The sequence below is a fragment of the Urocampus carinirostris genome, chromosome 6, assembly GCF_059441175.1.
Source record: "Urocampus carinirostris isolate Australia breed hairy pipefish chromosome 6, RoL_Ucar_1.0, whole genome shotgun sequence".
Taxonomy (NCBI): Eukaryota; Metazoa; Chordata; class Actinopteri; order Syngnathiformes; family Syngnathidae; genus Urocampus; species Urocampus carinirostris.
The window spans coordinates 30,470,410-30,492,373 of NC_142354.1; the positions used below are offsets into that span (position 1 = coordinate 30,470,410).

At 38.3% G+C, this 21,964-nt stretch overlaps 1 protein-coding gene across 1 annotated transcript in view; it reads right to left on the reverse strand.

The window, feature by feature from the left end:
• lrig1 (leucine-rich repeats and immunoglobulin-like domains 1) overlaps positions 1 to 21,964 on the reverse strand; it is a 63,382-nt gene that overhangs the window by 7,528 nt on the left and 33,890 nt on the right. Inside the window, exons 9-16 of the mRNA XM_088338697.1 lie at positions 21,174 to 21,254; positions 16,673 to 16,744; positions 14,040 to 14,111; positions 13,792 to 13,955; positions 10,648 to 10,986; positions 7,986 to 8,267; positions 3,978 to 4,412; positions 1,701 to 1,835 (exon numbers count right to left, since the gene is read on the reverse strand). Of these exons, the coding sequence (XP_088194823.1) occupies positions 1,701 to 1,835; positions 3,978 to 4,412; positions 7,986 to 8,267; positions 10,648 to 10,986; positions 13,792 to 13,955; positions 14,040 to 14,111; positions 16,673 to 16,744; positions 21,174 to 21,254 (1,580 nt within the window). The remainder of the gene's footprint in view (positions 1 to 1,700; positions 1,836 to 3,977; positions 4,413 to 7,985; positions 8,268 to 10,647; positions 10,987 to 13,791; positions 13,956 to 14,039; positions 14,112 to 16,672; positions 16,745 to 21,173; positions 21,255 to 21,964) is intronic.

Consider the following 21,964-nt stretch of genomic DNA (forward strand, 5'->3'; position numbering starts at 1 on the left):
AAAAGCTTTACAAACTTTCTGGTTTTTGGGCAAATTTTTCACTACTTGCAGCATAGAATCTGCAGATTATGAAACGCACGGTTCGGCGCTAAAGTACACACAGCCGAAGTAAAGCTTCGTGTTTGGTTTATATACCCGCGACTCGGGTCGAGTCGGGCTGAATGTTTTTAGGCCCGATCTTACCTCAGATTATTTAGGGAAATTAGGCAAACCCAATGTTTTGCTGTTTGTGCTACACGTCGATAGTTTCTTGACATTTTATTCAACGGTGATTACAAGGGGGGTGGAGAAAATAAAGACGCTAATTGCGAATGTGATAATTATTTGCAGATATGAATATATTCGTGACAGACTTAATTTTCACTTCAGCCTGTGACTGCAGACAGTGCAGAGTAAGGGCTTCTGCGACAGAGGCTCCTCCCCAGTTTCTTTCAGAAGGCGTCATAGACAGAAGCAGGAGAAGAAAACTTTTTGTTTTCAGTGTTCTTTTATCCCTCATATTTTCCCTTCGACTCCTTTCACGACTACAATAACATCCACAACATCCCGAGGGATATACAGAGACCACTGGGATCTCCCTGGGTGATCTGCCTTCCGACAACAACTGAGACGGAGGAGGGAGCAAAAGTAAAAGCGAAGCTGCCGGTCGGGCCTAGGCTAAAAAGGCTACCACAACAGACCAGCGCTTCAGAGCATGTTCTTGACCAATGCCAGATCCATCGTCAACAAAATGAGTGAATTCGAGCTGCGGATCGCCAACAACAGCTTCGTCAGAAATTGCAGTATTTTTGTCATCACGGAGTCTAGGCTTCCCCGACGCCGCAGTCCAACTAGCAGGACGCACGCTACACCGGCACGACTGAGACTCCGGTAAAAACGGGTGGGGGACTATGCGCTGTAATAACAGCCGAATCATTGACACACACTGCTTACTCGATATAGAATTTCTAGCAGTATCGTGTAGACCCTTCTATCTACAGAGAGACCTAACTGGTCATTGTGATTGTGGTTTACGTTCCACCAGATGCTAACATTAGCATAGCGCTACATTTCCTGCCCGCTGCCATCAATAAACAGCAGCTTGCACACCCCGACGGAGCTTTTATCGTCGCCGGCGACTTCAATCAGGCATGCTTAAGGACTGTACTTCCCAAATTCATTTAATACGTGGACTGAGCAGCCAGGGGAAAAAAACGCTGGACCGTGTGTACAGTAACATCAAACATGCGTACAGAGCTTCCCCCCTCCCCCCACCTAGTTGGATCCAGCCATCTCTGTCTGTCCCTCACCCCCTCCCGGAGAAAAACAAAGCCTGCAACAAGAAGAATACAAACATATTCTTTGTTCCTTTATCTTCTTTGTTTACTTTTATCCTCACTGTAAAATGTAAACTGGAGTGCCACGTCCAATTTCGTTGTCACAATATGTTCAACCCATTTTGTAACAATGACAATAAAAGTATATTCTCTTCTATTCTAAAAAAAATAGGCTCAGCTCCACTGTTTCGCTTGTTATCAGCTTCCTAATATCGCGATAACAATATCTCCCAAATTTGGGTGCCGATAACCGGTCGACCTCTAGTCAACAATGATACCAATTTGCTGCAAATGTTCTGTGCAGCCCTTCGAATCAATAAGACTACTTTAAAAATGGAAACATTCTCTGGACTATTGATATTGCGGTCTGACGAGTCACCCTACCTGTAGAGCTGCCGATGTGCCCGTTGGCCTGAGGCCCGCCGGCGGTCTCCACTCGAATACACACGTCCTGGCGCTCGGACAAGGTTCCCTGGGAGGAAAGGTAGCTCGGAACGTCGGGGGGGACGATGGTTTCATCTGTCGGGGAGAGTGGGCGTCAATATGGATCCACGTTCGATTCCCGAACTTGTCGAAACATACGTGACGTCGCCGTTAACATTTGATTAGCTCAAATGAATCGCCAGTGGGTTCATTTTTTTGAATACTTTTAAAAAATATTTAAATCCGATTTTCAGTTCCTCACCCTAAAATATTTGCCAGTAATTATTAGGGCCGTAATAAATAATCGAGGTAATATTTGATTAACTCAAATTAGTCACCAGACGTTAGTAAAGACAATTATTCTTTTTGGATACTTTTTGATTCAAAACAATTTGAATCACAATTTGAGTTTCTTGACAGTAAACATTTGCTAATCGTTTTTAGAGCCGTAAAAAAACAAAAAAAAAGTTAATATTTGATTAACTCAAATTGCCAAACGTTATTTAATAGGATTATTGTTTTGAATACTTTTGGATTAAAAAAAATGTTAAATCATAATACAAGTTTTTTACCGGGCAGCATTTGCCGGTAATCATTTAAGTTAATATTTGATTAACTCAAAAAAATTGCCAGATGTTTTTGAAGACGATTAAGCTTTATGGTTACCTTTTGGATTAAAAATTCTTAACAGAAAACATTCGCCAAGAGTTATTGAATCTGGATCAAACGTAGTTCATATTTGATTAACTCAAATTATTCGCACCACAAAAAAACAGTCCACATTTTTCGCTAACTTTTAAAGCTATAACAATGAAGTTCATATTTGATTAAAGTCGATGAATATTTCACAAACATTGACCAAATGTTGACGTCGTCAAATGGATTCCATGTTCGATTTCTGAACAAGATATTGTGTAGCTTTGCCTGTGTTGATGAAGCGGCAGTTAATATTTGATTTGAAATTAATCACAAGACGCTATTAATTAAAGTTGATTCATCTTTCTGATACCTTGTGATAACAGAATTCTTCAAATCAGTTTCCGTCTTTAGCGGAAATCATTCACCAATAATTATTGGAGGTGTAACAAATTGACAAGTTGATATTTGATGAACTGAAATTAATCACTGGACGTTTTTAAAGTAAATGAATCCTACATACTTTTTTTGATAAAACCCATCCTCAAATCACAGTTTCAGGTCCCTAAAAGAATGCAAGGTTAGTATACCTTTTTCCTGGCCAAATTCAAGCACTTTTTTTCTTTCAAGGCCAATTTTTCCAGTACCTTCAAATGAAGGTATCCAGCACAGATCAAAAAGAATGTTCTTTTCTGGCTTTGATGACTAAAATAAAATCCCTAACTTTGTCCTAAGCACATATTCTGGGCTATTTTGAGCTCTTCCTATCTATAACCAACAATATTTTTTGTCAATGGGCTGCTGTAAACTGACATGAATTCTGCCGTTATGCTTTAACAATGAACGCGCAGCTTGGCTACATTACAATTGTTTACAAACACAGAAAGGGCTCTATGGGTAAAAATTGTGTACAATACAGGAAACAAAACAAAAAAGTACTGTAATAATAAAAGGCAGAAAAATGAGCCCATTTTGGACTCATTTTAAAGATCTTGATTGCTCCGAAGCAGAGTGCGTTCAATCTTGTAATCTTAGAGACTGCTGTTCTTGTTTTTCCGATGATCTGTCTCTAAAGTGGTTAAAATAGAATTGTATATGGTTCCTTTTTATTTATGGCACTGAATATTTATATTTTTTCATTTTATTGTTTTGCATTTTCAGTGATTTTGTGTTGTTGTTCGACTTTAAATCGGTTCAGTGTGAAAAGCTAAAATTGTTTTGTATTTTACCATTTTTTTGGTAAATATCTTAATGTACATTTCATGTGTTTTGCAGGGATCCCCTGCAAAACATGAAATTATTAATTACTAAATAATTACTTTATGATTATTGATAATACATTATTAGAGAACAAAAATCTGAGGAGCTGAAAGCCATTTTTTAAGTGATTAAGAAGCTATTACAACACCATAATGACAGCCCACCAAAAAAAATACTTCCTTTATTCCGTGGTCTTTATAGTAAGACCGCCATGAAATCTGGCAATGGCAACAATTTCAAGCATTTTCCTTAAAAAAACAATATGAAGGATTTCAAGCACCCGTCCAAACCCCGCCAACGTACTTCCTGTTCCATCCCGAACCCTCCGGATCGTCGTCCTACCTGTGTTGGTGACGCTGCAGTCCTCGCTCTTCTTCCTGGTCTGGTAGATGATGCACACCCACACCAGAGATGTGACCACGATGCTGGTCACCACGGCGATGACCACGATGCCCACGGTGACGGTGCTGAGGCCGGCGGCGGGGGCGCAGGGGCTTCGGCGCCGGGTGACCAGCAGCTGGCTGTGCGCCCGCTCGGTGCCTAGCGTGTTGGACATGAGGCAAGTGTAGCGGCCGGCGTCTTCTAAGGTGGCGGCCCCGATCACCAGAAGTTGGTTGCCGGGTGTGAAATGATGGCGCTCCGAGGGCCCCAGGGGCTGGTCGTCGTGCAACCAGGTCACGCGGGGAGGGGGACTCCCTAGCGCTTTGCACTGAAGGGCCACCGTGTCGCCCACTACCACGTTGCGGTCCTCCAGGTCTTGAGCCAAGTGGGGGGTTTCTACAGGGAATAGAGACATTCATAGAAAGGTCACCATCAGAAGCAGTTCTCCTTTCATGTGTTCCATTTTCATCGCGCTGCACTTAGTAAACGTGGTCACGCCCACTCACAAGATCCTTGAGTGTGCAGAACGGAGTGATAACATAGAGCATTGCAATTATTATTTTCCAATTTATTATACATTCTCTTTAACTTAAGCTAAAATATAAAAGTTCTAGCGGAAAAATAGTGAAGTTTAATACTAGGTCGTCTCAGTTTGATGAATAAAAACACTTAAAATAAGAAAAAAACTATTGCAGGTAATTGAACTATTTGAATATTCAAAATTACGATTAATTTCGAGAAATATTTTTATAATCTAAATGTTTTAATAATTAGATTAATCATTTAAAAAAATATTTCATAATTATCATTTTGTAATTATTTTCCATTATTGTATTTCCATTTGTTTATAATTATTTTGACAATTTATCCGAAAAATATTTGAAAGCATTAAAAAATGTCATGTTACGATGCATCTTTAGAATGATTCTAGTCATTTAAATATTTCATAATTATGCTTATTAATCATTTCTTATTCATTATCATTTAATAATTATTTTTGAATTTATTCCAAGAACATTTATCAAAATAAACCCAAATTTAAGGTGATATTCTACAATAATGATTTTAAACATTTAAATACAGTATCAATTAAAATAGTTTTATATTTCATCATTGTTTTTCCATACATAATTTTTATCACAAACTATTAAATATAACTATTTGAAGAATTTTGTCTTTTGAGAGTTTGAATAATTTAAACATGTCTTCTAATGATCATTTTCTAATTATTTTACAGTTTATGGCCAAAATAATTTTTATAACTGAAAATATTTTCATGGTGTATTTGAATCATTTAGGTGATTATTTGAGGAATAATTTTTATTACAATACAAAACGATTTTATTTAAAAATGTATTCCAAATATATTGCTGATACAAAAATAACCTGTTTAAATTAATTTTCCAGTCATTATTTCCAAAAATATTTTTATTAGAATCCAAAATGTTCATCTTAAATCCCCTTTAAATATTCTTACAATAGTCCTGTTTTTTATGAAATGAGAACAATGTGCTGCAAGTGGAACGAGAAAATGTCATTGGAAAAGATTATTCCGATATTTTAAAACATTTATTGCTTTTAATTAAAGCAGTTGTAAACAGCCCGGTGTTAAAGTTACTTGTAAAGATGCCCGATACCAGTATCAGTTTGTATTGGTTTTGCCAGCAAAGGAGGAAAAACTCAAACTACCATTCGTTTTCAGAAAAAGGGGAATACTCGCACTAGGATCGGTGTGAAAAAGACCTGGTATCGCACAACCATTGTTAAGATCACACTCTCATTTGTCACTAAGAGGATTCCTCTCCAGACAAAAAGCCTCCGGAGAGCGATAATTCAAGCGTTTCCGCAGCAACGATGCGTGCCAGTGGTTCGAGCGCACCAACGCAAGCGTTTCTCAGGCCGCTGAGAACTTCCTCTCACAGTGAGAAACCCGCAGATTAAAAGATCTCACTTAACCCGCCCGAGTGAAGCGTCGCACTATCAATATTATCTTAGGTTTTCTTGCCCATTTTCCGTGAGCTCGGTTGGTTTTCGAAGCGTTCGGGTTAACAGCGTCCAAGGTGCGTTTGGGGGGATGGTTCGGGACCGCGCAACAAACGTCCCTCTGTGGCTCGCCCAACTGTGCCCTTTGACCTCCCCCCACGCCGACCTTTGCCTCTGACCCGCAGCAAGGCCGCAGCTGCAGAGGAAAAGAAAAATATAAAGACGGCCATTCTAAGGCTTACCGTCTGTGAGTTATTTATAAGAAGTGGGGTGGAGGGAAATCAACTTTGGTTCGACAACAACAAATCGATTAATAGAAAATCATTTAATTGCCCAATATAACAAAAGTTGCTTTATTTTAAGATAGTCAAAGGGTTAAAACAACATATTTATCCGATTTTTTTTGTTTCTCAACAGCAAACATTTGCTGATACCAGAGCCAACAAATGATAACGTTCATATTCGATTAACTCAAATTAATCGCCAAAAGTTACTAAAATTGACTTTTAGAATACCTTTCGGATTAGAAAATCTTAAAATCACAATTTCAGTTTCTTGACAGTAAACATTGACAGCTATCTATCTATATATATATCTATATATATATATCTATATATCTATATATCTATATATCTATATATCTATATATCTATATATATATATATATATATATTATATCTACCCTGTTCATATCCCTCAACCTCAGTGGAAATGTTTAAATCTAAACTTAAAACTCACTTCTACTCCATAGCATATGAATAACCTACTCTTCTCGTCGGCTGAAAAATACTCTGTGTAATATAGTGTAATAATCTGTGAAGCCCTTTGAGACTCTTCGTGATTTAGGGCTATACAAATAAAAATGACTTGACTTGACTTGACTCAAGAGGGGTGACCGACAACAAGACAAACACATACAATAACAAATAAAATTTTTAAAAAAATAGCAAAGAAATATAATTTTTGGACCATGGACATCCAAAATGCCTAAACACCCAAAGAAGTTAAGCACCCAAGTTGGTCATGCTTTCGTCTCTCCAAATGAAACGGGACACAAGAAAGCGTACGTGTCACTCGGGTCAGGGTGACAGCTTTCACTGGTTTACCCCTGCCGCATCATACAGGTGCTCTGCCCTTCCCTTGGAAAGCGTCCAAACATTCCGATATCCTTTCACAACCCCTCTGCACCCATTCCTATGACAGTCGAGGATGACTGTCAAAATAAAACGTTCTGCTAATGTCGGGGAAAAACTGAATAGTACGTCACAATTGATACATATTTGTTTTCGGAACGGTTACTTATGATACGAAACGAGGGTGTGTGTGTGTGAATGGGTATTGTGAAGCACATTGTAAAGCGCTTTGGGAGGTCTTCATTGACTTGAAAAGCGCTATAGAAATGCAGACCATTTACATTTTAAACTGGACAGATTGCATTTTTTTTTTTTTTCCCCCAAAAATGCAGATTGTAAATAAAATATTGTTCTGGTGAGTCAGAGCAAACGTTTTGTGCACCATTTTGGTGGTATGAAGTTTATATAAAAGTGTTTTTGCCAATTTTATAATGCATCATGAACCTAATTAATACGTTTTCTGGAGTGGTAATTTGAAATTTAAATGCAAGGATTGAAATCAAAGCATTTTAAATCTCCATTCTTTGATTAATCAGATAAGTAATCGAAAAACTAATGAGATAATAATATAATAGTTTGTTTTGGGGCCAAAGATGAGTAAAAAATCAACTGATAAGTTGATTCTGTTTTGAATTTTGGTCACCTGCCAAGAACATTACATGCTAGTTTATTAATTTGACTGTTATTGCGCACTGTTGTTTGTTGTTTTGACTATCATATCCAATTTACGTTGCAGGGCCTTTAGAACGGGATTTTCTTATCTGAGGGCTTCTATCCCTGTCCTCCTTGAAATTTCAAAATCAATTGCCGTCTCTACTAAAGTTTAAACTTATAAACATATCATCATCCTTACCTAGCACGGTGAGCGTAGCGTTTGCGGAGACGGTGCCGGCCGTGTTTTTGGCGGTGCAGCTGTAGACCCCCATGTCGTCGGGTTTGACGTCCATGATGAAGAAAACGTCGTCGTCGGGCATGACGTGCATGCGACGTTCGCGGGCGGCTGGGAAATCCGTGCCTCCGTCTTTCTGCCAGGCGATCTGGGGTGCCGGGTGACCCTCGGCCGCGCACTCCAGCCGGGCCGTGTGGCCCGTTCGGACGGTGCTGTCCCGAGGAGTCTTGACGAAAGACGGCAGCACTAAGGACAAAAAACACATTAATGCAATCTATTCATTTATTTTTTCATTTTGTCATGTGTTTCAATGTGTATTTGTCATTTATACATTTTGATATTTGTCGCGTATTCTGTTGTATATTTTGTCGTGTATATCGTCGCATATTTCATCTCGAATGTTGTCGCCTAATTTGTTGTGTCTTGTTGTGTTTTTCTCATCGTGTTTCGTCGCGAATTTTGTCGTGTATCTTGTGTAATATGTCATCCAATGTGTTGCATATTTCGTCGTGCGTTATGTCATGCATGTTGTAGTGTGATTAACAACATATTTATTTCATCACGCATTTTTTCGTGTATGTCCTCGAGTAATTCATCACGTATGATGTTGCATAATTTGTCGCGTGAATTTGTCGCGCATTTGGTCAAATAATTCGCCGCGTGTTTCTATCACATATTTTGTGCGTGATTCAGTGTATTTTGTTGCGTATATTAATCATGTATTTCGTCACATATTTTGTCACGTATGTCATCGTGTAATCTTCGTGAATTTTGTTACAACAAAATGTTATTCAAATGAGGGGGTGGGTCAAACTGGTTGAGCTTTTCACCAATAGCTGATTTGTTCATCACTGATCAACCAATAGATCAAAGGTTTAGGCAAGTGGACCTGCCTCCTCATTTGAATTACATTTCGTCGGGAAAATATAAATGACAAAATGCTTACATATATGAAAAAAATGGCATTTATGTCATTTAGGTATAATGTGATTTATGTATATGTTTGTGTATTTATATATGCAGAGGTATTTATTTCTACACTTGGAATGATTGCTACTCCATAGTTTTTAACGCATGAAACCGGCATGACGGATGGAAGAATAATTCAGTGTCAGCGGAAAAGTCCCAAAGAATAGACAAAGCGGGGCGGCGTGGGAGAAATGGCTTCTGTCATGGAGTCAAATCAATTTGTTACAAAGTGCCAAAAGAGAGAAGACTTTTGTTTGGGCGGGTGAAAGACGAAAAAAAAACAGCGTGTCGAAATGAAGTCAATTGCGCCTCGGTCACACGGAGACGGTGAAAAGACTATCTTTCCGATGTCAAAGAGCGTTTTATTTTGGGGAAGTGAAGTGATTGCACACGTATTAACTCTTTCACCATAAAATCCGTCAAAATATTGGATGCCGTAAGTCGTCAATGGCATTAAACGAGTTAACGCAAAGTGTCTATACTACAGCCCAGGGGCCATTTATGGCCCTCTGATCTTTTAGCAGCACCTTATAGCATATACTCAAAACAACATTTGAAATTTAGCTGTGATGCAAAAATAATTTATATTCATAATATAAACATATTCATAATATAAACATATATATATAAACATATATATATATAATATATATATATAAACATATATATATATATATATATATATATATATATAAATAAATCAGGTATTGGATTTATAATGATATTCTTATTTGAATTCTTGCGGTCTTTCTGTATTATGATTAACGTTACATACACAATAGCATTCCAAAAGTTTCGGGTTGCTTCGAAATTTCCATTTGTTGACCATAAAATAATTTAACGTTTTCAATGTCTTGATTGTACTTTTTATCTATTTTAAAATCCATTTGATTAATACAAAAGTGTAAATTTTAATGGTAGACCCCAAAACTTTAACGGTAGCGTGTGTATACAGTGTAATTTTAAATATATATATATATATATATATATATATATATATATATAATATTTATTTACGGTACACGTTTATATATATTTATATATGACAATAATTTAAAAATAATATAATGGATATAAAACACTTTCTTTTTCCCAAAAAATATTTAATTATAAAGTATAAGAATAGTATAATAATTGAAAAAATATACTAATAAAAATAGTAGTATTATCAAATATATCAAAATAGATAATACATAGAAAATAGTAAAAGAGTACTATGTTATATGTGTATATGTATTTATAAATTATGCTTGGTAAGTTATTGGAGAAAGAAAATGGCCCATATGCTGTAGCCCTTGTATCTTTAAATTTACTGTGTGTGACCACCAGGGTAAAATACTTGGACAACTAACAGATAGCTGGCTTCTGTTTCCTTGTAAATAATAACAAACACACAATGAAATGTAGAAACGCAAAAGTGCCAAGGTGCAAGAAACAGAAACTGCCTTTTGAAATAGAAACATTTTGATAAATAGTAGGCAGTTCTGTAATGTAGCTATTCACTTTTATCATGAAATATTTCAAAGAACAATAAGTACATGGTTCAAAAATCATGATACTCAATTTAAAAAAAAATGTCAGACAGAGTAAAAAGTTTCTTGTTTCAACCATTTATTTATTTATTTTGGCACTTTTGAGCATATAAGTCAAATCCTACCGTTGACGATGATGCGAGCCTTGCTGGAGTATGTGGAGCCAAAATGGTTGCTGATGATGCACTGGTAGCGGCCCTCGTGAGCGAAGGTGACGTGCCGGAGGTGCAAAATGGTCGTATACTCCATCACGCCGCCCGTCCGGTCGGACGTGCCATCTTGTGGCGCTCCCCGCACGTAGTTTTCGGTCTCTGCGTGCCGGAGCGGCTCCTGGTCTTTGCGCCAGACGAAAGTGACGGGAGAGGAACTGCTGCTGGCGGCTGTGCAGGTCAGGCGCACATTACTGCCCAGGACCGCTATGCTGGTTTCCGGCTGCACCGTGATTTGGGGTTTGGGAAGGTCGTCTGAAGGTGAAAACCAGATTAGTATTTTGATTCACATAAAAAAATTCTAACTAAATATTACAAGAAGGTTGCATTTAAGATTTCAGAAATAAATCCAATTTTTCTTTGCTTTCTTTATTTTTAGACATTACTGTAATCCCTTGAATATTGCGGTTAAGTCCGTGAAGTAGCACCTCTTATTCGTAACATGTGCTCGCAGCAATAGTCGACCGGGGATAATGGATTGTGGCCACTGCTCGGTGCTGTTTATTTTAGACAGAAAGAACAGGGGGAAAAAGGCACCACACATAACAATTTCACTCTCTTAACCTGCTCTCAGCAATGGTTGACTGGGAATAATAGATATCTGACAAAACAATGCAATTAATTTGAGGCAGCTCACAATGGCACAATTCAGTGAACCGAGACAACAAAAAAGTACTCTGCCAACCCCTGCTCTAAGCAATAGTTGAACCGGAGAAGATGGACCCCAGCCACAATCATGCATTTTATTTCAAGCAGGCCAGAACTCTGACAAAAGTGCTTTCTGCCTGTCCCTGCTCACAGCAATAGTAGACTTAGGGTAATCATCAACAGCCACACAGGTGCTGTTCATTTTGGAAGGAATGAACGTGAAAAACGGCAACACAACAAAATTTGCTATTTTGGCCCCCACTCTCAACTATAGTCGACCAGGGATAATGTGTTACAGACCCAAGTGTGCAGTTCATTTTGAGTGGGCCAGAAAGCCACGCCCCTTGACTAAAGTGCTTTCTGCTGGACCTTGCTTGCAGCAATATGGGATTTGGGATAATGGATCTAGGCTGCACAAGTGCAGTTTTTTTTCGGCAGGAATACAGTAACTATGAAAAAAAGCTGCCTGGTTTGACAAAGAAGCATTATGCTGGGCCTAGCTCACAGCGATTCATAAATAATTTAGGAAGAAATACAGCAAGAGAAAAAAAAGAAAAAGACGCCAGACCCAACAAAACTGCGCTCTGGTTTGCCGCTTGCAATACACGATGAGGGATAATGGATAGTGGCTGCACAGAAGCAGTTCATTGCAGGGGGAAATAACAGCAAAAAGAAACCACCAAGTCCAACAAAAATGCACCCCCGCTTGCAGCAATATGCATCAGAGATAATGGATGGCAGGATACTTTTCAGACTACGATGTACTGAGACTGTGAATTACAAAATGCAAAGTAGCAAGGGATTACAGTAAGTAGCAGCTATCGCCACTTTATGACACATTCTTTTGGATTTTGCATGTAAATTTAGTTACAATTATCTTAATTTTCTTCCGCTGTTTCTTTCTCTAGTCGCTCCCTATCAGTACTGGTCTCTGGAGGTAGTACCGTATTTTCCGCACTATAGGGCGCACCCCCAAAAAATAGTTTTTGGTCCTATATCTTCCATAGATAAGGCGCACCGGATTATAAGGCGCTACAATGGGAACGTCAACAAAACAGTCAGATGATTCGGTCCAACTGATTACCCCCTTAACATTCCCAAAGCTTGCAAAGAAGCAAATACGTGTCGTAGACACGTGCGGATGCGGTGTCCGTACGATGTCACTCAAATGCATCATTTCAAATATCATTTGGAAGGTTCAAGTCTTGGGATTCAAGAAATGCCAAACATTTCTTAGTTTCTATTTTCTTTTTCGCTCGCAACTTTACTGTGCATATGACAATAAACACTTGGAATTGAGTTTAATTCACTCAACTCATCACAGCAACATCAAGATCGTTCTAAAACAAGATACCGGGAAAATATAAAGCCGCATAGCTCACCTAAGTTCTCACGTTCAATAATGATACGCAATCATGGTCTTCTTACAACCGTGAGTGAAGTAAATCCAGGAGAGTAAATTATTTGCAAATACAGACTAATAAAAGATGTTTCTTTATGGTGTACTTTAGCAAGCTTGCTAAGCTTGCTACGCCATTGCTAAACTCGGCCAATTGCAGGGTTTGTTTTGGCCATCTAGTGAATCCGAGGCTCCGAATAACTTCAGCCAATAGCGAACGATTTAACGGATGATTGACACATCTTTTTCGGCCAATTGCAGGGTTTGTTTTGGCCCTCTAGCCAATCCGAGGCTCTGAATAACTTCAGCCAATAGCGATCGATTCAACGGATGATTGATACATCTTTTTCGGCCAATTGCAGGGTTTGTTTTGGCGCTCTAGCCAACCCGAGGCTCCGAATAACTTCAGCCAATAGTGATCGATTCAAATGATGATTGACACATTGGTTAGCCAATGAAACGCCGGTATACAAATCCCAGCATACACCGCGGACTACTCCACGTTCGGGGGAAAATCGAGTCGGCGGCTGTGGCGTAAGTTGCAAGACCTTGTGATTTAATGTTGATCCATAAATAAGACGCACTGTATTATAAGGCGCATGGTCAGCTTTTGAAAAAAATTAAGACTTTTAGGTGCGCCTTATAGTGCGGAAAATACGGTACTTTATCAGTATGAAAATAAGTTATTATTCCACTTCAGTCAGAAGCTGTCAGTGAGCAGTTTGGTCAAAGAAATTGTATCAAATATAATTTTGACATATTCTAGAGTCCTTTGTCCAACCAAAAACAGTCTTATAGGACTAAGCGCAACCACAACCAATACATAAGGCACCCCAGGTTTTGGGGTGGAATTATAACATGTGACCGATACACTTTTTCATATTCGAATATTTGCCAAAATGATTACAAGAACTGCTAGGAGCAAACCAAAATGTCAATTTCCAAAACACAAAGAAAAACATCCTCAAGCATGCCTGTTGCCACAGAGCTAACAAACAAGAAAAAAGACTCACCACAAACAAAGCTGCTAAGCGGAGCCTCCAGCACGCCAGTCCCCTTAAGACTTTCTGGGTGGGCACATGTGGCGTCAACACCCGTCTGCAGGCCGCGGCTCACCAAAAACTCAGACAGCCAGCGGAGTTGGCAGTCGCACAAGAAGCTGTCGCTCTGGATCACACTGAGGAACAAGCGAGAACGAGATGTTTACTCTCGTGCGCAATAGCAATAGATTCAAATATGTTTCAGGGTGGGAAGCGCTCACAGGGTTTTGAGGTTCTTCATCTTGCTGAAGGCGTCGGGTTGGATGGAGCGGATGGCGTTTGCTCCCAAGTTCCTGAGGGGAGACGGCAACGAGTCAACAATCATCTTCAGACACGTTTTTTCGACCTAGTCGAGCATTTCCAAGTCTGTCCAGGTGTGCGCCTGAAGATGACTGTGAAAAAGCTTATGGGAATTGGAAATGCTCCTATAGGAACAGCCACATGTTCTATGACTTTGTTCTTTTGAGGCGGCAGGAAACCGGGGGTCATAGTTGAAGTTGAGGGGGGTGACCAGAAAGCGGCAGCTGTGTGCTGCTTTTACATTGCAGGTTTTGAAGGCCCCATATGATACACAATTTGTTCTAAGGCAGGAGTCACCAATGTAGTGCCTGCTACCCCCCAAAACACTTAAGTAGCCCACGACTGGTTCTGAAATCAATCATCAGTGATGGATCATTGCAATTTTTAAGCACATTTAATTGAGTATTTTAACTCTACTTCTATAAATCACAACCTAGTAATATAACACAGTAAAAACATAGCAATAACATGATAAGTTGTTATTTTAAGAAAAGCATATTAAACTGGAAGCCTTAAACTGAATTCTTTATCTTGAACTGGGGCAGGATGGCAATACGTCGAAATTTTTCTAAACAAACCCGTTAAATATTTAGCGTACCTTAAACAAAATACCACTGTCAGATCACTTTGCCAATTCTTTTGCTCATTTTAAGAAATATTCCAATATTCCTTTGAAAGGAACAAATAATATCTAATTATCGTGTAACATCAAAGATTAAGAACTTAAAATATCAATATTTAAAAAGTATTTTGTTATTTAACTATGAACTTATTTTTACGAAAAATCCCAGATTTTCTTCAAATTGTGCAGCGCAACATTCCTTACAGCGCACCCTACGAGTGTTGCAAGGCGGACGTAAATGAGACACCTAAAGAGTGAAGTGAGGTGAAGTGTGGGCGTGTACCGGTTTATAGAACAAGCTCGTGCGTTATGCAGAACATGTTTTAACAACCCTGAAAGTGGCAAAGAGACACGCTTGTGAAGCACAATTTAAACTGACGACATTCGGATACGCTGAGGAACATGGAAACCAAGCATAAGTAAGAGACTAGACGATAAATAGATGGTTCGCAAGAGGAGAAAGCTAAAAATCGAGCTCGTAGCTAACGTGTCTACCTGTTGCTTGAAACTTCGCAAAGGCCGGCCTCATTGCCAAGGAGCCGCAGAGAAAAAGATTGACAGGGAAGAAAGCAAACCATAGAGATTTAGCACAGTTTTATACAGATACAGACGCTCCCCTACTTACGAACATTCGACTTACGTAAAACGGAAGATACGGACATTTGTTTCGGGACGTCGAAAAATATCCAGACATTGCTCTAAGTTGGATTTTGTATTGAGTGCACCTTTTTTCCGAGTACAGGACATCAATGTAATGCTTCTTTCTACCGCATGGCGCTGTGAGAGGTCACCCACCATCCACCCCGTAGAAGAAATGCGGCTTCTATTTCCTGGTTCGTGTGTAATCATAACAACGTGTACTGTATCGCTAGTGCTACAAGAAGTTTGAGATTTCTTTTGTTTAATATCTAGTGCATCCATTCAATATGGTTGGTGTAAAGTGTAAAGAAGAGGCGAGCCTTTTCTTTTGAAACAAAAGTGAAATAAGAAAGCTTAATGCGGTTGAGAAATTGGTCGGAACGCTTTTTTTCCCCAGACACTTTTTACCACGGAGGAGGACCTCTTGAAGCGCATCCTCCAAAAGTAAGTTAAACCTCACTTTGTTTATCTTTATAGAGCATATTATTTTATGAAATGTTCATTTTTTAGTACAAAACAGGTTACTTATACACACTTTAAACATAATTATATAAACCATAAACATACAAAACATAGCACTGTTGTAAGGCCGCCGCGACAGAGGGCACCCGCAACCAATAATCAGGTCCGCTCTATGTATGTGTTGAATATAGAGATAGAACCCGCTACAGAGACTGCACCTTCTAACACGGAGCGCCCTATGGTTGTGAAAATACTGTAATCATTTTAAATGGATGGTTTTATTGTTATAAAATCCTATTTATATTAAGTATTTTTATCATTTCTTTTTACAAAAAAAAAATAGTTGGAAAAAAAATAAAAAATAGAAAAAAAATATTAAATGACCATAACTGTTAGTGGATATTTTTTATACAGATTGCACGGATATACAAAAATTCCAATGCGATCATTTGCTAAGTTTGAATTGAGGGTTGACAAACACAAAACCCAATTTAATTCATTCACTGCCGTTGACGCTTATAGCCGCCACTGACCGTTTTAAATCTAATGACACGAATAGTTGTCAATGGAAGAGACTAAATTAAAATTGAAATTCTTTATAAACCTTAAAAAAATATATTTGAAGAATACTTCAAAACAAGCTTTGCAGCAAAAGCACAGCAATCAACCTTTTTACATTTCGATTGTTTGCCTCCTCAAAGTTGGAAAAACAATTTAACAGGAAACCAAATTGTGTTTACCACCACAACCAGGTAAATAAATATTGACATCAACGTTTCTTTGACAGCGACATATTTTGACACAGAAATAAAAGCATCGTGAAATACTCACAAGTGCTCCAGGTTCTCTAGGCCGGCGAATGCTTTCTTCGCCACGGACTTGATCTTGTTCCCAAACAGAGTTCTGCCATTTTGAAACATTAAAAATATCATTAGCGTTCGAGGTCGGGAGAACAATTATCGAAACAGAATTTGATAAGAGCTTGGAGGTAGTAGACAAAAAAAAAAAACAAAGGAGAGACTTCCTTTCATCTTTATTGGCATTACATCAACTGTGCTATTCAAGCTAGATGCTCATTCATTTAGTTTCTGATCTTATGTACTAATCCTCACCTTCACCACAGACTATGATTTAACGATGATCGAACAGATCATGTGACTCATTTGTCATTCCACACAGCTGATATTTCGATGCCGGCAAGCCTTTGTCATTCTATTTTTACTACGGGTAATAAACACGGCCCAGAAAATCATTAGCTGTTCTCTCCCCAGTCAGGTGGATGTTGTTGGTGCATAGCCGACAACATTGTCAAGGACTCCTCTCACCCCTACAAGCACCTCTTTGATCTCCTGGCTTTAAAGGGACAGTGTATACAATTTATTGCCTTCTAGTGGTTAAAAGAATCTACATTTATTGAATGGTATATGGTTAGCGTTTATAGAGCGCTTTTCAAGTCACTAAGGACCTCCCAAAGTGCTTTACACCGTGCTTCACACTCACCCATTCGCACACACGCTCAAAAGCCGATTGCGGCGCCTTATTAATTTTAATAAAAAGCAAAAATACATGACCTAGCATGCCATTTTTTAAATACTTATTTAGCATTTTTTTTACACAACACACCCGTCATCAAATGGTAGCCGACATAATTGTCTGCCACCTTGCTGCTACAGATACCCAAAAACCTAGAAAAGGCAGGGCAACAAAATAGAGAAATAAAATGGCAAATTTTGGTCACTTTGAGTCTTTGTAGTTTTTATTCTTCTTTGTACTATTTAGCACTTATTTTCCATTCCACTACACTACACAGTGACATTTTGTGGTCACATAACACACACTGTTCCTTTAAAAAACAAAAGCCTCAATTTTGTCTCCAGAGCCATCATTGTCCTAAACAGTTAACTGTGTACAAAAAATCTTAAATTAATATTTTATTTTGGGGTTTTTTCTCTCTTATGTTTGCACAATGTCCTTACTAATGTCATTGCACTATTTTCTGATGGATTAATAATTTAGGAAAATCTACCCTGTAACTCTTATTTTTATCTTGTATGTCTTTTATGACTTGTTTATCGCCAGTGATTTGAATTTTGGCCTTGAGCGTAGTACATAAAACAGGCTTTGTACGCCTAAATTCAAGCACGTTCGAAGCCCATTTTCCAATCTCTCCAGTATCAATAAAATAAAACAAATCTGGTGTGAAATTGTGTATTTTGCAGAGCCTAAAAATGTATCAGCGATTTTTAATCTCGAGTGTGCATTTGTCAAAACATTTGATTTTTAGATCTTGGGTAAATAGCTAATCTATTTGTTTTGGGGACAAATGTCTTTTAATGTAGGTGTTGGATAACAATGACAGTAATGTAGCATACATTTTCAAATACAGAGAGTTCTTCCCATTATGATTCACCTATTTTTTTTTTGAATGTCCCAAAATATATGTCCATAATTGATACATAATCTATGCACTAATAAACATGTCATAGTGCACTGTATAGGTCTAGAATGCACAAGTCCTCTTAGGCACGACCCGAAAGAGGCGATGATGCTTCACATGGTTATTGCAATGCAAACTAATGCTAGCTGCCGTTAATCACAAGGAAAAAAGAGGTGCAACGGCACATCGAGGCCACGAGAGAGTAGTGTCAGCGTCATGCCAACATGGCAATAATTTCAAGCATGTAAAAGTACTTCACCTGCAATTTAAGCAATTTTCAATCCTTGAAAACACATCACTAAGTTCAGGGATTACGAACCTTGATATTATTGCTTTCTGAAAAAACTTTTTTACTTCAGGAGAGTAATCAAAGGGGCACTGAGTGCACCAAAAAATTATATTACAATATTAACACTTTATATATAATGTTCTATACACATCTTAATGCTATTTTAACATTTCTGTTTGGCTTGCTGATTTAAAAAGCCTGAGAGGACGCATGTGGCCTGAGTGCAATTGTCCATTCCTGACATAAAGTAACACTGTAATCAGTGACAACAAATACTATTCCCTTCCCATTTCTGTATCCCCAGCTAAGCAAGCAAGCTCCGGATGCGGTGAGCCACTTATATGGAGACTGGACAAGAGAGGCAGGGGTCAGATTGAGGGGCGTGTGAGGTGTTTGATTCCGATGAGTGAATGCGGCCCTCAATTTCACCCTCTTTCGGCTCCCAACAACAGAGAGCGTGAAAGCAGGGGTCAAACAGAGCCCGGGCACGGAGGAGAAATGGAACTAAGCCTATTGGGGGAGTGGACCCCCGCCAATGTGAAGAAAAGCTCTTTTCTTATGCTCTTCTTCTTTTAGTGGGGCACACACTGGGAACCATCTTGGCTGGACATCATCTTTTCATTCCCTACGCTTGATTATGGGGCATTACTGCGCAAAGCCAGCATTGAATCGAAATCCTTTCTTAGCTCTACTTCCTCAACTTTGAAGTTGTCGATTTTATGAATCGGCTGGTTGTCAAAAATAAATGGATGAATTTACTGCTTGGCACAATTTGATCCAGATTACCGTCTGTTTTGTTTGGAATAATCATGTCTCCCATCCAAAAAAAAAAGATACCGTATTTTTGTTATTCAGTAAAACATGCCCTATATTTAGGAGCAGGTTGTTTCTCTGTAAGACTCAATTTTCTTTTTATTTATTCATACAAAATGTCAACGCCATTAAGAGAAAAAAAAAAAAAACTACCTCCTTTTTTGTTATTTTTTACATTTTCTTTACATATTTGCTTTTTGGATCTTTTTACATTTTTAGGACATTTTGGACAACTAATACAACATTCCATTAGCGTAAAAAGTAAAATAAAATGGATAAAAATCACAAAAATATAATTTCTACATTTTTTTGAATTTTTAATCTTTTTACCTACATCAGGGGTGTAAACAGGTGGCCCGCAGGCCGGATCAGGCCTGCAAGGGGATTGAATCCAGCCCACGAGACAATGGTGAGGGAAGCGCAAGAGAAAACCGAGCTGCAGGTTGAAATATGTCCACTTGATGTTGCCAAAGCCAGGTCTCTCTGTCTCTCTCTCTCTCTCTGTCTGTCTCTCTCTCTCCCTCTCCCTCTCTACTTTCTTGCTTTTCCCTCTCTCGCCCTTCCCTCTCTCTTTGCTTTTCTCTCGCTCTCACTGGCTCTCTCCCTCTCTTGTTTTCACTCTCACTCTTAACTCTTCATTTTCGCTCCCTCTTTCGCTTACCCCTCTCTCTCGCTCTCTCTCTATCGCCTTCCCCTCTCGCTTACCACTCTCTCTTTCTCTCACTTTCCCCTTCTCTCTTTTTCTCTAATATACTAGTCCGGCCCCCGAGAGAATGTTTTGTTCTATCGTGTGGCCCCCGAGACACCCCTGACCTACATGTATTGCTTAAATTACTACACAATTGTAATTATGATAAAAATATCACAAAGCGCCCCCCAAAAGAGACTAAAAGTAAACATTTGTGATTTAAAATGTTACCTTTTTTGCCTGCATGGATATTTACGGTTAAAAAAAAATAATAATAATAAATGATAAAAATGCCCCAAAAGATGTAACTCCCAATCCGCCACTTTCTCAGTTATTTCCTATATGCAATTGTTGTAAACCACAAATCTTTATAATAAAAATATTCTTGAAAAATAGGAGGAATAATGACCCCCAAAAATGACAAAAACATTTCTGTTTTTTACTTATGGAATTGTAAAAATTTTACAAAATGAAAAAAGTTAAAATGACAATAATTTCTTTCCTTTTTGGATTTTCTGGAATTTTGACAATTTTATGAAATTGTTAACAGCAATTTTATCAAAACATAAAATGACAAAAAACAAAATAATCATGATATTTGTATTTTTTCCTATGTTGGCTACTTGGATTGTTTTGAATTTTACAAAATTGTAAACAGTATTTGTTTACAATTTAAATATTCCATAAAGGCTAAAAATAGGGGGGATAATTAGAAAAATTGAGATGCAGTTTTTTTACATTACAGCAACAAGAAAAAACATTTTGGCGCTATTACCCAGATAACCTAATTTGGGTTACGTTACTTGAACCAATCTACGATGCTAGTTGTAGCCGTGTAAAGTGTAGGAAAAATATGTAGGTAATAATTTGTTTTTGTTATTTGAATAAAATCGCCTTTTTTTATATTGTTCCGAACAAAACAGGTGTCATTTCTGCAAAAAAAAACAAAAAAAAAACAAAAACATGAACTAGTCCATTCTTAAACCAAATTGTGTCGTTTATGAACTGGTTGCTTTGGTTTAAAGAGAACAGAAGCAACCAACCAAGCAAAAAAAAAGGAATACCCCCAAAAATTGAAAGAGGATTAAAGATGAGAGCCACTCACAGCTTGCTTAGGCTATCCAATCCCGAGAAGGCCCCGTTGGTATCCTCTATTGTGCCCGAAATGTCGTTATGGTCCAACTCCCTGCAGAGAATGAGTGAAAAGCGGGTTAGGATCAAAACACTGCAAGGAAGGAGGACCAGAACACGTTCAGAGTTCTTTCAGAGACAAATCTTCAAGAATCGGGTCTCTTCCCCCCTCTACACCTGGTGTAGTAAGGAACCCCTCTGCTGCTACCCTCTGCCAAGCGAGAAAATTCTTTCCTCAGCGAGGAAAAGGAGCATGCATTGTCAGTGTTTATAAAGCAAAATTCATGGCAGTGTGTTTTGTACTCAGACAGAAAATAAGGCCTGTTTGTCTACAAGCAGCAGGTACAGCATTTCCAAAAAATCCCTTTGGACCGAACTTAGCAATGGCTGGCCAAGGACAGAATGGATTTGGTGAAATGACAGCTTCTTTTTGAGCCAACTTGGGACTTCTTGACATGCGATGAATGTTTTTCTCTCACAATACACCAAAGCAGTGTTTTTCAAACAGTTTTGCCGGGGCACATGACCATGCCAGAAGAACTTGTCTAGTGTGCTTCAGGAAATTACCTAATTTTATCTTTGCAAAATAGCATGCTACCATTCTGTATCTTTGCTTTTCTTACAGTGATAAGCGTGTACATATAGGTAAGTGGGAGAAGATTACTTTTTTTTCCCTTTAAATAATAATTATCTGCTCTAGTCATGGAAAAATAATAAATAACTTATATTGTTTGATGAAGCTGTTTCAGATTGCACAACAAAAAA